This window comes from Thamnophis elegans, chromosome 11, assembly GCF_009769535.1.
Source record: "Thamnophis elegans isolate rThaEle1 chromosome 11, rThaEle1.pri, whole genome shotgun sequence".
NCBI lineage: Eukaryota > Metazoa > Chordata > Lepidosauria > Squamata > Colubridae > Thamnophis > Thamnophis elegans.
In genome coordinates this window covers 2515744-2532645 of record NC_045551.1, presented here as the reverse complement: position 1 = coordinate 2532645, position 16902 = coordinate 2515744, and the positions used below count along the sequence as shown (strand labels likewise).

General features: G+C 38.2%; 1 protein-coding gene across 2 annotated transcripts in view; it reads right to left on the bottom strand.

Annotated features, from left to right (window-relative positions):
* Positions 1 to 1041: 1041 nt before the first annotated feature.
* BRINP3 (BMP/retinoic acid inducible neural specific 3) overlaps positions 1042 to 16902 on the bottom strand; it is a 212056-nt gene continuing 196195 nt past the window's right edge. For both annotated transcript variants that reach the window (XM_032226941.1, XM_032226942.1), the window contains one exon: positions 1042 to 2158. In XM_032226941.1, the coding sequence (XP_032082832.1) occupies positions 1042 to 2158 (1117 nt within the window). The remainder of the gene's footprint in view (positions 2159 to 16902) is intronic.

The window sequence follows — 16902 nt, the reverse complement described above, 5'->3', positions numbered from 1 at the left end:
TAGATAGATAGATAGATAGATAGATGGATGGATGGATGGATGGATGGATGGATGGATGGATGGATGGATGGATGGATGGATAGGTAGGTAGGACGGGCAAGACAAGACAAGACAATATTATGAATGGGTATAAGATGGTCAACTGATTTTTCACCTTAGTTGTCTTTAAATAAAAGCAGGAGAAATGCTGTACACTTTGAGTGCAACATGGCATTTGTGTATGGCTCTTGATATAAGTACCTCTGATACATCAGCTTGATGTTCATGCCTGAGACCCCTGGGATCAGACGCGTTTCCTGTATTCACTTTTCTTTTAAACCATATTAGTTTGCAGATCTCTTCCTTTTCTAAAGCAGAAAATGTGGCCACTAGAGACATACTGTTTGTATGACACAGTACACCATCCTGAAAAAAACAAGGTCCTTCCATGTCAGCAGGTAAAGGTACAAATAAGTCATCAATAAGAAATGGCATTTGGCTTTGACAGGAACACTCAGATTTATGACTCAAGAGTTACAGAAGAACTATATTAAGTTGCTTTTAAGTTTTGTTTTGATTGGTATTCCTCTGTCTCCTCTGCCCAACTTTCTGGTCACACACTACAGTATCAAAGATGTTATTCACTTCTGGAAAGGGGAAAAAATGAATCCCACAGCATTTCTTTTTAATAACTGTTCAGCTACAAAATTTTATTGGTATCCTTTTTTATGTTCCCTCTAGAGGATGTAATGCACAAAGCATTGCCACGGAACATATAAAATTACAAATGAAATTTATTGTAAAAAGTAGAATGTCTCCTAGACAGGTGTCAGTATTTATTTTCATTCAGAAAACAAAGCCAAAAAAATTTGCAGATATAATATATTCATTTGTCAGCAAGTTCATGGGTGTAAATTGCCATCCAACGTTACTTACTGATATAAGACAGATATTGAAAAGACAATTTAAATTTACTCTTCAAGACATAAACTGTTCCACAAAAGCACTGTAAAAACGCCTCCATGATGTGTTTGTTTTCTCTGTTGTGCTTCACACTGATGGTTAACTACATAATTTGGTTGTGTCGTAATCCATTGTGTTTGGCAATTTGGCATTGAAGGTCTGCAAAGCCGATTGAATCCTCATCACTTCACTGGTGGAAAGCTTGAGTCTGTGGCGCAGTAGGCATGAGAAAAGATCTAGGCGACGCTGACCGGGAGGAGAAAGGTTATTTACACGGTCCCGTATCTCTAGTAGCTGCAAGAGCGCGCTATCCTGGGATCCCTGAGTATAGGGGTAGTCCAGTTGCAAAATCAAATCTCGGATTGCTTCCGGGTCAAAGTGCATACTGTAGCCAAACACTTGGATGCTGTTGATTTTCATGTAGCCCAGGTTTCGGGAGGGATCTATAAACTCCAGGGGTTCATAATAGATGCTATCATTGGCATTGGGGCCATTTGACTTTATACGACTCCTCAAGTAGATGTGGACCGTTTCAAAAAACGTCTTCCACTTGTTGCCTAGAGTCAGCGTCCAGTTATAACACTGAAGCGGCAAGTCCAGTTTAGTCCGCTCCCAGTCTGGGAAATTGTTTTCATTGACAGGCATAAACCAACTCTCAGAGTGGCTGCCGCCAAAAGGGTTGATGTAAACAGCCAGGACAGGCTCCAAGGTGCTGTTCTTAGTGAGACAAATTTGAAGAGACATTCCCAATATCATGTGGACCAGGCTAGATTTATACTTGTTGCTCTTTAGGGTAAGAAGCATTCGTTTGCGCCAGGACGGGTCAAACCAGCTATTGAGACGCATGTCGTTGCTGATGAAGATGGCATGAACCTCAATCCGGCGGTCCGTTTTCTGCAATAAATACTTCATCTCCAAATCCTGGAGGTCAGTCTCAAACCCAATGTAATGTTCTGTGGAATCTGCCACTTCGGGCTTGCAAAGCCCTTGGCTCAGCATGTATCCAGTGTTACAGGTCCCACAGCGGGTACGATTATCAGGCGCACAGGTCAGGCAGGAAGAACCTTCTCCCACACTACACGGTAGGGAGCCAAGGCAGGCGAGCTGGTCATTGGGGCACGTACATGAATGAGTCTCTTCAGAAAAACTGCCCAAGAGGCCATTTTCATTGCAGTAAAGGAAGGACTGGATGCGATTTAGCCAATAGAGAGATGATCTGTAACGCAAACATAAAATTAATGAATACATAGTGAGGGGTAGATCAAAGTAATCAATTAAGCTATTTTTATTCACTTTGAAGGTGAAAACTTCCCCTGATATATTGAAAAAACAAACAAACATCTGACATGATTTATTCAATCTAAATGGGGAGGAAAAACACTTTCTAAAGTGCAATGATTAAGAGAATGAGGTGCAATCTAAAAAGTTCTTGCTTGTAATCTTACTTCAACCATCAGCTTCCTGAAAACATTATCACTCAAGTGTATAACCCCACAACAACAACAAAATAAACACTAATCTATAATAGGGAATAACTTTTCCTTGAAGCATTGAAAGGGAAACTCTTTGAAGGATTAATTCAGCTGCTTTGACACCTTTAATGGGATTCTTGCATGTGCATATGCCACACAGTCATGTTGCTTTCAGTTCCTCTGCTCTGTTCATACATGGAACTATTCTGTTCATGGGATCAACCAGTAAGATCCTCAATGCAAAAGCAGAATTTTATAGAGCATACAGTTGTCATGATGCTTCAAGGCTGCTTTGAAAAAGATGAGACACAGCTATCTCTTTGATGGATGATCATCAGAAAATCCCATTAAAAAAAAAAGATCAGTGAAGGTAACAGAGAATCATTATCATATTGTTACCAAGAAAATAACCGATATGCCCACAAATTTACTGTGATTCAAATCTGTTTGGTAAAAGATTTTACCTGGAATTGAAAGCTTTGAGACAGAATATATACAAAACAAAACATCCCTTGTTATGGCACTCAAGATAAATATAATACATAATGTATTTACATATAATATTGCAAGATTTTGTTTTTCCTTGCAGATAGCACTGCATCATCTCTCCTGTCCATTTTTATCAGAAACATCGCTAAAGATATAGTTAAAAATAGATCTCTCCTGGATTTTGGAAAATTTCAAAATTACCATGCATTCTACAAATTGCCTACCTCACACCACCATTTCTTTTCAAGCATCAGTTAGTTTCAAAGCTGAATCTGGGTTTAATCTACTTGATTCCAAATGCATGTCTGTTTCAAGGAGATCTAAAATCCCTGAAGCATTTGCCAAAAACCTTTATCTCAATTTGGATTATGGAACTGGACTCCGTCAAGGTTTAATGCGTATTGCACATTAAAACATTGGTTTTAGAAGCAGAGACACTTCAAAAGGGCACTTCCCCCCTCTCATTCTTATCAGACCAAATATTTGCTGTACTACTACTATTACTGGGAGAAAAACGGCAAAATTTTCTGGATAAAATATAGTAGATATTGTGCTATTGGAATATTGTGTATTGCCTATTTTTTATTTATTTTTAATTTAAAACAAACACAATCCTTCTTTACATGCTGTAGAAAGTGTATCAATTGGTTACAAAAAGACTTTTGTGCATCTCTTCCACACTCAACAAACATACTTCATATTAACTCAAGCATTTTAACTCAAATATTTAAACATGTCCCCATCATCATCATACCTCCATTTTCATTTGACTATAATTGTTTAAGCGTCCTTCATCATAAAATATACCAATGTTTAATACATAACCACATACTGGCCTTTCAATTACTATTTCTAAGATCCTCCACTAACACTAAATCCTTATGTCATATTCTAGCTAAACATCCATAATATTTAATAACAAGGTTTTCTAATCCTCCTTTCCAAATCACTGTTTAAAATTTACATCCAGTTTCTATATTATACCAATTTCTATATATATGTTGTTATTCTTATCCCTCCTTATATGACTATATCCTGTATCATAACATTCCCCTCCTAATAATTGAAACTTTAGCTGTATCTAAGTTGGTTCCCCTTTTTTATTAACCTTTATGTATAATTCAAAGGGATTTCTAATCTTCCTTATATGGGTACCATTCCATATTCATATCCAATTATACTCATCATAACACTACACATTGTATACATTAGTAACATTATCAATTATTTATTTAAACTATATCTATTGTCAATAAATTTCACTAAGTTTAACTAGTTTTAAATTATATTCTTCCATCTATCAACCTGTATCTTTCCAATAGCAAAACAGTCTCATATCTTCTGCCATTTGTCATACCAGTCCTCAATCATCTCCTTGATCAACTTTGTATGGACTCCTCTTAGCAACTCCTTGCTTATAAGATCTCTCATGTAATCTTGATGTCCTTCTTCTGTTTCCTTAATCAGCTTATCTTTAATTGTCAGTAGTGTTATCCATGCTATTGCTAATGAGTTTTCTCTCTTTAAATCCATAGATTCTTTGTTTTTTTTTCTTCTTCTGTATCTTGCCCTCTGGGATATATTTCCCCTCCCTTTAATTCCTCTTTCAGTATTCCACTCTTTCCATTTTCAGAGACCGGCCAATCACCATAAATATCAGCAAGTTTAATTTCTTTATATTCATTTCCACTTCAATTTTTTGAGTTTTAACCACCACATTTTGCCTTTGATAAACATCTTCAACTCTTCATATTTTGCTGTTATGTGCTCTAAGTCTTCCAACTTATTGTCTATCCTCCCATATGTATTTAATAATTTCTGTATTTCTGAAAATATCTTTTGTAAGCTCAAGATTTCTGCTTGCTTTTGAAATTTTGCCATTCTTTCCAGCTAACAAACATAGCTGCTCTAGCTTGGAAGGTTAAAAAAAGATTTAAAAAGATTCACAAAACATATATATTCACAAAATGTTTGTTTTCACTTTTCTCTGGTTAGAGATATACTTCAAAGGGACATCTGTGTGCTTCCCTTCTTATCACTCTCTATAACCAAGCAGTAAGACCTTACAGTGCCAAGCCAAAACAATCAGCAAAGAAAAAAAATATGTTCCATTTCTAATACACAAAACTCCAATAAACAAACCCTCCAGCCTCCGAGCAGCAGCGTTACCATTATGAATCTTATTTCATTGTATCTTTTTTGTATTTCAAGTTAGAAAAAAGAGTCCAACCTTTAAATGAGTTAGAAAAACACCCAGAGCAATGAAAGAGGAAAACTTTAGTCCATAGATTAAAGAGAACAATAAAAGAAAAAATAGAAGAAGAAAGCTTAATCCATCCATTTCAAAAGGCTTGCATAAATTCCATCCATGAAGATAGCATTTAAAATTTAAGATAACCACTGTCCAAAACCATTCCAAATTTAATTCCCCCGCTTAATTCTTCTGTTCTCCAAATTGAATTAATTTTAAGTTTTTTATAGGCAGTCTCTTTTTAAAACAGCAAAAGTTCCTCACCAGCTGGAAACACTCTCTTTTTCCGTATCCTTTTGTTTTGGAGCCACCTCGACTTCTTCAACCTTCGCTGGATTTTTTTTGTCGCCGGCTTGAAGAACTTCTCTTGCATCTATCAGGGACTTTGCGATGTCCCTGAGGTCAACAAGACCTATTCTTCTTGTTCACCATCTCTGCAGAATGGTTTAGGTCCAATTGGACCACCCAGCAGCAAAAGTATTGGCTGCGGTCTCAGAGCATCAAGACCGCACATCCATATTGTTGCGACGTTGGCTCCTCCTCCAGAATATTGTATATTTTTATAATGTGATGGACAGACAAATAATGACATCCCTTTATGTGACTTCCATCTCATTCATCCATGTTTCAAAAGTAAATTGAGAGGACAATGGGAGCTTTCAAGGTTCTAGACTGAGAGTGGGGGCGAGATTTATACGGAAAAGATATTTTAAGAACAAAATCAAGAAGCTAGAAACTTCATTATGTATGTGCTTTCCAAAGTGCTTGATTCAATGTTAGGAATATAACATTGTTGAAAAGAATATGGCAGCTGTAGCTATGCAACATTATTGAATACTGGAGGTTTCTGCACCTAATTTGTTGCTCAACAGATGTAAAAATGTAGGAGATGAAATATTAGGTAGGTTAAAAACTTTATTTACCGGAATTTAAAGTTCTGCAAGGAAGAAAAGCAATACAAGTGAGGGTACTGGGTGAATTCCATCCTGAGTCTAGGCAGTAAATCTGAGCAAATAATCAGATCTACTCTTCGCCTGGTTTCCCTCATTTATATAGCAAGTGGGTCTTGATTATCTTCCTACCTCTTTTCCAATAAAACTATTTTCGGGATCCAATAAAAAGTAATTATTATAATGTATAGCTTAATCTGGTTGGCAATAATATCATGACAACATTTAATGAATTTGGAGTTCAACGGTTCAAGCCCTTGGATTACAATTCTACCTACTCAGTATTGATTGAAGTGCTCTAAAATTCCATCTGGAAGTATTTTTTTTTTCCACCGTTTCCTTACTATGTTGTACTTTAGGACTTGATGTTTCTTAGTTGGCATACCCCTCAAATTTCTCTTTGTCTTGATAAAGAGGTCTGGCTGTAAAATTGTATGGGAGGGAAGGGGATGCTTTTCTATGGCATGAAAAGAATAATCTCAAATGAATACCAGTTTTTTCCCTGTGTCTCGCCTCTTAATAAGTAAAACTTTTGCTTTTTCACCAAATGGTGGAGCCCTGGTGTCACAGGAGTTAGAGTGTAATATTCAGGCAAACTATGCCCATAGACAGGAGTACAATTCTGGCAGGGCATAAGGTTGACTCAGCCTTCCATCATTTCAAGGTGGGAAAAATGAAGGCTCAAATTGTCAGGGGCAATATCCTGGTGTTGTTAACCATTTAGTGCATGCTATAAAGCATTATGGAGTGGCATATAAGTCTAAGTGCTATTGCTAAAGAATAAGAAATAAGCAAATACCAATATTATTCAATTAGCCTGTATAGCACCAACTGGTACTATTGTCAGGGTTCCAAGTAACACCCCAAACTATCAGGAATGGAGTAGAAAAGCCTAGTCCCAAGTCATAAGCTTCAAGATAGTAGCTTCCAAATGTGCAAGACTGATTTTACTTTGCAACAATTACACTGCTGAAGTTTTTAATTTTAAATGGGTTATGTTCATTACCTTTCTTTGGTTCTCATGTCTATGATTCTAAGGTGAGGTGTTTTTTTAGGGGGGGGGGTTTGTAGCAATAGCAATAGCAGTTAGACTTATATACCGCTTCCTAGGGCTTTCAGCCCTCTCTAAGCAGTTTACAGAGTCAGCATATTGTCCCCAACAACAATCCGGGTCCTTATTTTACCTACCTCGGAAGGATGGAAGGCTGAGTCAACCTTGAGCCGGTGAGATTAGAACGGCTGAACTGCAGATAGCAGTCAGCTGAAGTGGCCTGCAGTACTGCACTCTAACCCAGTGATGGCGAACCTATGACACGCGTGTCAGTGCTGACACGCGTAGCCATTTGGGGTGACACGCACAGGATTTCATGCGATTCATCCTCGGCTCCTGCACGGCCGCCGAGGATGAAAGAATCTGTGCTGGAGGAACGGGGGGGCGGGACGTGTGATCTCCCCTGCCCACACTCACTTACTGTATCACTGCCGCACCTTTCTGAGCGCAGGGGCTGCTGGTAAGGCGTGCGTGCCGTGCGCACACACGTCATCAGCGCGGCGAGGGAGGACCCACAGGAGAGGAGCGCGGGAACAGTGCGCGCTCTCTCCAGTCAGGCCGGCACAGAGAGTCTACTCCTGGGACTGTCGGTTACGACCGCACCACAGCAGGGAACAGCGGAGTGCCAACGGGAACTGTGAGCGCCATTAGCAGCAACTATTGGGGTGCCATGGACTTGTAATTGCCCACAATAACTGAGATAAGTGAGGGGGAGGTTGTGTTAGCTTGTTAGGCTAGTTAACTCCTAATTGGCTATCTATAATTCTATCTGCTGTCACTGGCCCACTGATGGAGCACCCAAAAAATAAAAAACAAAGGTTAAGTAAAGGGAGTGGTAGTGGCAGTGGCCGACCCTTTTAAGAGACATGGAGCGAGATGTATGGCATTATAGAAAAAAATGGCAGATCATTTTGCGTTCTATGTACTGAAACGGTAGTAAGCAGAACGTGGAATATAAATAGACATTTTGAAACTAATCATTCCCAGCTCTTGGAAAAAGTGAGGACGAAAGAAGTTACTAAGCAGGTATGTTAAATAATTTGTTTTTGGTTTATTAAATACAATTATAGATTGCAATTATACATTTTTGTAGTTTAAACTATAAATTGCGCAAAATTATTGTTTTGTTGAAGTGACACACAACGCAAGTTATGCTCGATTTTTTGCCGATTTTTGACACACCACGCCAAAAAGGTTGCCCATCACTGCTCTAACCACTGCGTCACCTTGGCTCTATGTCTTACTCTCATTAAACCTGAAGCTCTCATTGCACTGTGATCTTCTATTTATATACTATCCATCTCACGACTGACTGACTCTTCCATAGGGTACTTTAGCAATAGCAATAGCAGTTAGACTTATATACCGCTTCATAGGCTTTCAGCCCTCTCTAAGCGGTTTACAGAGTCAGCATATCGCCCTCAACAGTCTGGGTCCTCATTTCACCCACCTCGGAAGGATGGAAGGCTGAGTCAACCTTGAGCCGGTGAGATTTGAACAGCCGAACTGCAGATAACAAGTCAGCTGAAGTGGCCTGCAATACTGCACCCTAACCACTGCATCACCTCGGCTCTTTTGTATTTTCAAATCAGTTTTTAATTCCTGGCAACTCCCTGAAGTTCACTGTAAGCGTTTTTTTTTTTTAAATGGTTTGTTATTGCCTCATTTCTAGGGCTAAGAGAGAGTGACTGGTCCAAGGTCACCCAAGAGGATTTATGTCTCAGAAAATATTGGCATTCATGGTCTTCCATTTTCTAGGCTAGTGCCTTAACTGCTACACTAAACTGGCACTGCTACATAGATATATTTTTTTAAAAAATATTGAAACTTTAAACAATGTTTAGTTCATATATTTGCATTATCACATTTTACTGAATCAACTAGGCTCAATAACTCAGCAGAATAACCACCGAGGAGCATTGACTGAAGTGGCATTTCAGTGCTGGCAATACATAAAAATTGAATGGGGGAAAAAAAAAACTCTCTAATTTTTCAGGCTGCAGATACTGTATAATAGTTACACCTTTTTTTTTGCAGAGACTCCTGGGTTAAAAGAATATTAGACAGGTGATTGAAGGAGTCTAGCGATCTGTGACAAATTGTACTTCAATCATTTTAATATATCGCACTCTTGAGACTATATGATTTCAAGCATGTATCACCTTAGAATAGTCTCTTATGAGGATCGTAATGACTCCATGCTGTAAGACTAAAAACATCTGGACACATTAGAGTTATTTCACAGTCAGGGAGATCACCTTGGCTCCCCAGCAAAAATGAGTTGAAAGGGACAGCTTGTACACTATTCAATTTCAATTCAATTTCAATGGATTTGTATGCCGCCCAATCCCGAAGGACTCCGGGCGGCTCACATAAAAACAGTTTAAAAAAAATTAAAAGAATTTAAAATACAAGACAAAGCAAATTAAAAAGACACAACATGCACTCGATCTTAATGGGGTTGAAGCTCAATCAAAGATCAGCAGCCCCAAGCCTGCCAGAACAGCCAGGTCTTAACAGACTTTCGGAAGGCCGAGAGAGTGGGGAGGGTCCGGATCTCAGGGGGTAGATAGGGCCGGGGCAGCTACAGAGAAGGCTCCCCGAGGAGCCGCCAATCGACATTGTGTAGTCGACAGCACCCGGAGAAGGCCCACCCTGAAATATAGAAATATGCCTTTGTTTTCTGATTTCACTCTTTCCTTTCCTCCTTCCTCCCTCCCTTTGCTTTTCTTTCTTTTACACTGCTCAGTTTTAGACTTCAAGCCAGAGGACAGAGACTATCATTATTGATCTATAGGCTGTTCTGGAGTCTTCCTGGCGAAAGAATGGGATTCAAATGCTTTAAGTACATAAATGTTAGCTTTTAGGGAGACCCTGGAGTAAGTTCTTATATTTCACAAAGAGCTCTTCAAATTGTTGAGTTTGATGTTGAGCCATATTGCAACCAAATCACAATGATTTATACTTCAAAACAAAATAGATACACACAGAGAGCTTTTATTGCAGCCCTGTAATTTTAGGATGTCTTAATTAAATATTTAACAACATTATTTTGGCTGGTAATCACTTTTATTCCAAATATTGTGATGTTGATCCAAGGGTGATTAATTCAAACAGATTTTCATCGTAGCCTCATGTTTAGAACCGAGGCTTTACTTTCTGAAAGCGATGGTGTCAAGACCTCCTTGTATATAAAGAGCATAAAGTGCAAGAATGCATATGTGCTTATTCAGCTTCTGCAAAGCTTATGCTAAGCTTGCTTAAATGTCACATTTACTGCAATCTTTACATATTGTTTTCCTGGGCTTATTGTGGATGTAGTTTGGATCGAGCTACAATTCAATCATTTTATTTTAGTTCAATTTCGCCTGAATGTGCTGAGTTATTGAATTATTGAATCAAATGGCAGCATTTAGTGAAATTGGCTAATCTTAAAAAAGAAAGCCAGCTAGAGTGGGTGAGGCTCGGTTGGGCTTAGACTGAAAGCTATAGGAAATCCTAGAGCTGTAAATTGGAGATTGAGATATTTTTTAAAAAGTCCTTAAAAAGAGAAATTGCACATAATGTGCATTATTGCCAAGAAATGAACATAGATATATCCATATAATTATCAGGAGTCAAACTTGCTTCGAGGAAGGTATTGCTACTTAATATTGCACAGATTCACTGTATTAAGTAATATATCATGAATGTATTATTTTTAAAATTCTTTATAAGCTTTGCCACGTTTTTGCCAATGAATTTAGAATATAGAATAGAACTGGAGGGGACCTTGGAGACCTTCTAGTCAACCCCCTGCTCAAACACCTAGACTATTGCAGATAAATGCCTGTCTAGTCTCTTCTTAAAAACCTCCAGTAATGGAGCACCTACGATTTTTGAAGGCAAGCTATTTTACTGGTTAATTGTCTCTGCTGTTAGGAAGTTTCTCCTTAAGAGCCGAGGTGGCGCAGTGGTTAAATGCAGCGCTGCAGGCCACTTCAGCTGACTGCAATTCTGCAGTTTGGCTGTTCAAATCTCAACGGCTCAGGGTTGACTCAGCCTTCCATCCTTCCGAGGTGGGTAAAATGAGGACCCGGATTGTTGGGGGCAATATGCTGACTCTGTAAACCACTTAGAGGGCTGAAAGCCCTATGAAGCGGTATATAAGTCTAACTGCTATTGCTATTGCTATTAATTCCATGTTGCTTCTCTCTTTAGTGAGTTTTCATTGTTTCTTGTTCTGCCCTCTGGTCTTTGGAGAATAATTTGACCCCCTCTTCTTTGTGGCTTTGAGAGACTTCAGTTTGAGAGACTTCATGCTGTTGATTCCCAACATGTACAGCTCTGTAAAGAGACGTTGATATATTCTGTCCCAGCCATGCCATTCTATCAATTTCAGATAAATAATATGAAGGACTGAAACAGGCAATGGATGGAAATGGCTCTGACTATTGTCAAGCTTTCTAGGGGTTGGGTCTGCTACAATGGGTTTGGACTCCATCTCAAGCAGCTAAGTGACCTGCATTGGATAGCTCATTATTCATTGCAATTCATTTGACCCAAGGTGTCACGGAAGCAAGAATTGACTGATTGCACAAAAGGGGATGAAGCAAGAAATAAACCATGAACTGTTGGGTTCCTGTGATTTGAAATGATAACTTGCTGGAGTCTAAGATGAGCTGACTACTTCATTTCTGTTTTAGTTATAATAAGGGATAAACAGCAAAACAGACAATTCTGAGTATATATTTGGAAGCCTTTGGAATTAATAATCCCAAAAGCTCATTTCAGTTGAACATAAAGGTAGAACATTCATAATGCGGTGGCCAAGACTAGAATGCAGTTTTGCAGGTTAATTCTGACGACTGCCAGTAGTTCAATCTTGACCGGCTCAAGGTTGATTCAGCCTTCCATCCTTCCGAGGTGGGTGAAATGAGGACCCAGACTGTGGGGGCGATATGCTGACTCTGTAAACCGCTTAGAGAGGGCTGAAAGCCCTATGAAGCGCTATATAAGTCTAACTGCTATTGCTATTGCTATATTTATTGGAAAATGCTAATACTTAATATCTACAGACTTTGGATTATTCAAGGCCATGGAAAAGGACCTGCCTTAATTATCCTGTGACCTTCAAGACATTATATTGTGCTAACCTGCTGCTGGTTAGATGAAGTCTGGTGCAGTGTTTGTGTCTTATGCTGCCCCAATACTTCAGTAAAAGAAAAAGGAAAATGGGAAAAAGACACCTTAACCTTTAAAAAGGTAGTTTTCATTATTTTTTAATTAAGCTCATCAAACCTAAGTACCATATCAGCCAGATAAGGAACAGCTGTCGGTGAAGCTCTTGTAGTGTTTTCTTATCTTCTTAACAACAGATTTGCCCTCTTTTGGTTGCTTATTGATTAAGCAAAGTCACATAAAATTTGTGAGCCTCTCTGAAAGTTCATCACTTTTCTTTCTGGGAAACTTGGCATTTGCTATCCATTTTCTCTCTTTGGGTGTTTTCCATGCAAATGCTACTTCCTTAAAGTGTTGTCTTAAATGGCATGGATTCATACATAGCAGGTATAGAATGCCTTAGGTGGTCTATGGATGCCAGATGCCAGATGGACTTTTCTGTGAACACGGAAGCTACGCCACTATCTTTGTCTCTAGATTGGATTTTGAGATGGTTCTGCCAACTTCTCTCTCTCTGGATGCAGGGATTTTAGATTACTGGATCTTGCTTTCAGGTTGGCTTTAATTATTTCAAAAATCAGTACAAATCTTAATTAATAGCAGTTAGCAATAGCAGTTAGACTTATACCACTTCATAAGGCTTTCAGCCCTCTCTAAGCGGTTTACAGAGTCAGCATATCGCCCCCACAGTCTGGGTCCTCATTTCACCCACCTCGGAAGGATGGAAGGCTGAGTCAACCCTGAGCCGGTGAGATTAGAACCGCTGAACTTCAGATAACAGTCAGCTGAAGTAGCCTGCAGTACTGCACTCTAACCACTGCGCCACCTCGGCCCTTGATGTTGCCATGAAGCTTGCATTCATTTTTTCTTCTTCTCCACAGTTGGTATTTTCCACCAGTATGATTTCACAATACCACATATCTACTCTCTAACATAGATGTCAATCAAAGGTTATTTCTTACAGATGCATTGAGTCATCGGGTATGCAGAAATGAAGCCTACCAGTCTCTTTCCAAATTACCAAAGGCTAAAGTGGTTGTCCTCCTACTTGGGTTAAAACATAGCTTTCAATCCTTTTGGCAGATTTTATTTCTGGGTATATGAAATAATTGACAAGGAGACATACTGTAGTGTTCCTTACTCCTTTGCATCTTCCTGCAAATTGATACATGTGGAGGAAAAGACATTGAAACATGACTGTAAATGTTCTAACAGGTCTATTAGATCTGGTTGTAAACATCCAGATACTAGATACAGAGCCGAGGTGGCACAGTGGTTAGGGTGCAGTACTGCAGGCCACTTCAGCTGACTGTTATCTGCAGTTCAGCGGTTCTAATCTCACCGGCTCAAGGTTGACTCAGCCTTCCATCCTTCCAAGGTGGGTGAAATGAGGACCCCTGTGGGGCCGATATGCTGACTCTGTAAACCGCTTAGAGAGGGCTGAAAGCCCTATGAAGCGGTATATAAGTCTAACTGCTATTGCTATTGCTATTGCTATTGATTTTCCTTATTTGTAGAAGTAAAACTAATCAGATAGTAAAGAAACAATGACAGCAATGATAGATGATTATGCCTGCCAAAGAAAACATTAAGTGGATTTTTTCCCCATAAATCTTTTTGAAAGTTTGAAAAATGTACGGAATTATTTGCAAGCCTGTTGATTAGATCTAAGATTAAGAATCCAAGGGGTTCCAGAGAAATATAGGGAAGTGGAGCTAGTGGAGACATTGGCTAAGGATTCAGCTTAAATCATTTTTGGTTGGATAGATAGCCAATAATTAAAATTTTATTTTAGATATAAAAAAGAGAATTGGCTAAGTGAATAGCTGAGAAACTTTGTACTAGATTACTTTGAACTAGATTACAATAGCCAGGAAATCTATGATGCCACTAAGCATGTCATCTCTAAAATAGTGCAAAATGATAATTGATATTTGTTGTCCCCTCATGTAGTATTCATGTTAAAAAAAAGGTAGCACTTAAAAGGAATTGCATATAAGGCTATACTATTATCAGGAATAAGGTTCTACTGGTTTACTTAAGCAATATTATTAAGTGTTGTCTTTACTCTGTACATTTTATCGATGGGAATATGTAATCTTTTTTTAAAAAAAGCAGTACCTTTTAAATTCCTCTTTATTTGAAAATGACAAGAAGCTCTTGAAAGGCTTAATAGGATTTATCTGCTTTACATAGCACTTTCTTAAAAGCTATAATTAGTAAAAGGAAATGAATTTGAGAAATCAACATTTGCTGTTTTTTTGGGGGGAAAGTCCATTAAAAATATGTCCTGACGAGAGAATATAGAGATAAAATTTTAAGTCTGTTGTAGGCATATATTATATTTTGGGGGTGTGAAATTACTTCTAACATCCTGTGAGCTTCAATAAATTTGTTTTTTTAAAAATAATAATAATGTGGATGATGCATTATTGGTTCTACTGCAATCCTTAGATAACAGGTCCTTAACTGAACTGATAGCACCTGTGGAATTTTAGAACTGCTGGCTGCTCTTTCTTATCACATTTCCTGGCACAAACTTGTCTATTCAAATAAAGGCAGCTAAGAAGCAGCAGTGGTGACAATACAAAGAAACGAATATAAAAAGGTGATTAAATGCAGGGGCTTGCATGCTGGTAGCTGGAGTTTTATTTCTTGGCTGAGCCTACCATTTATTAACTATGATTTATTGAATAAAGCAAAGTCTGGGTTATAAGCTATGGGTTTTTTTTTACAGTTTCTAAACTGTAATGGCTGAATTCACACAAGGCATGAAATGACAACCAGAGAAATCACATCATTTCTGAGAGTTATGGATGAACCTAAACATTAATGATTATTGGTAAGGGACTTGGCAAGACAGGACAGCCCTGATTGGCAGTATCTTAAAAAAAAAACCAGTGGAAAAACAGAGCCAATTTGATCTAGTGCTTAAACTGGAAGGCTGTGAGTGCTAATCCTCCCTTGGGCACAAAGCCAGCTGAGTAACTTTGAGCCAATCTCTCTCTGTCTTAAGAAGGAGAAAACAATGGCAAACTACTTCTAAAGTCATGCCAAGAAAACTGCAGGGGCTTATCCTGGCAGACCCCAACCAGCAAGATAACTAGAAGATTTTTTTTTAAAAAAGCACTAGTATAGAATGATGGAATGACAGGAGGCTGGTTTCAGACATGTCAAAACAACCTCAGCAAAATCATTAACTAAAAGAAACTTGCCAGAAGATTCATACTTCTAAGCAACATGAAATAAGCAGAACAATCCAGAATGTATCAACATTTGATTTTTTTTCCCCATGTGCAAATCTTAGATGTGAAAGGATGGATTTCCAGTGGGTTCAGAAATTTGAAAGAATATTTTTAGGCATTTCATTATTTATTTGTATGATAAAGACATCCCAGTTGGATTTAGAGGTTGGGAAGCAGTGATGTGGACAGAAAGTGTATAATTACAGAAGATTTGAAGTACCACTACCTAAAGCTATAATCCCAGGGCTTCAATATTCTTGCAGTGTTGAGGATTTTCCTGGGCTGAGTGAATTTCACTGAATAGCAATGAATGCCTGCAAAAAAGGTTATGTCTTCAGGCACAAATCTCATAGCCATTAAATTGCCAATCAGAAATTCAATTCATCAAACTCTTTTTGATTTCCTGCTTACAATCTCTTTGATGAAGAATGGTTGTCTTGCATTTATATATATGAATGTTGAAAGTTCTGCAAAATATTTCATTTGGGTTTTTTTCTGTCAATTGTTGCCTATGATGTTTTCCTGCAAGCTATAATCTCTTCCCTCACATGCCCAGCAATTACTATGTTCAGTTGTTGGGATTTCTGGCAAGCTGAGAAGTTTTGTTGGTAGATAATCAGTGCTGATGGCAACATATATTCTCTTGCTTTGATGAGTCATCATGCTTTTTCTGACATATAATCTTTCTCTACTGGGTAGAAAAGGAAAGACAAATTCTAATATAACATTGCCAGAACTTTAAAGTTGTAAAACTAGGCTGATTACACAGTTTTAAAGAAACTGATCCTTCTTACTCCCTGCTTGGATGAATTAAAAGAAGTTATTTAAGCCCAGAAATGCTATATGCCAGATTTTACAGCAGTAGGCACTGGAGTTACAATTTCACAATTTGAATAAAAAGTCTGAGTCAAGAAATTCCCAAGGGAGTGGGTGGCATACAAATTTTATTAAATTGAAATTAAATTGAAATTGCTTCAGTTCTGTTTCTAGTCTTTTCCCCAGGCTTCCATCTATCCTTCCTTACGATTCTTCTTTATCAGACTGCCTCATTGCATTTCTTCCAGTTATATTGGAAGGTGGGATTTAAAAAAAAAACAACAACTTTCTGGGGTATTTTTACATTAATTCTGCTTCTAGTCTATACATTTCATAAGTCATTTAAACTCAGCTAAATATACTTTTGCAAAAGCCAGGCTATTCTTAGTCTGATAACTTCGTTTTCTGAAACATCCATGAATACTCATCCAGTGCCTTCATTCAAGGTCATCTAACTCTGGCCTGTGATATGAGATAATGTTTTGGGTATTCCCTAGACAAAGCAAATAAATAAAACAATTGCAAT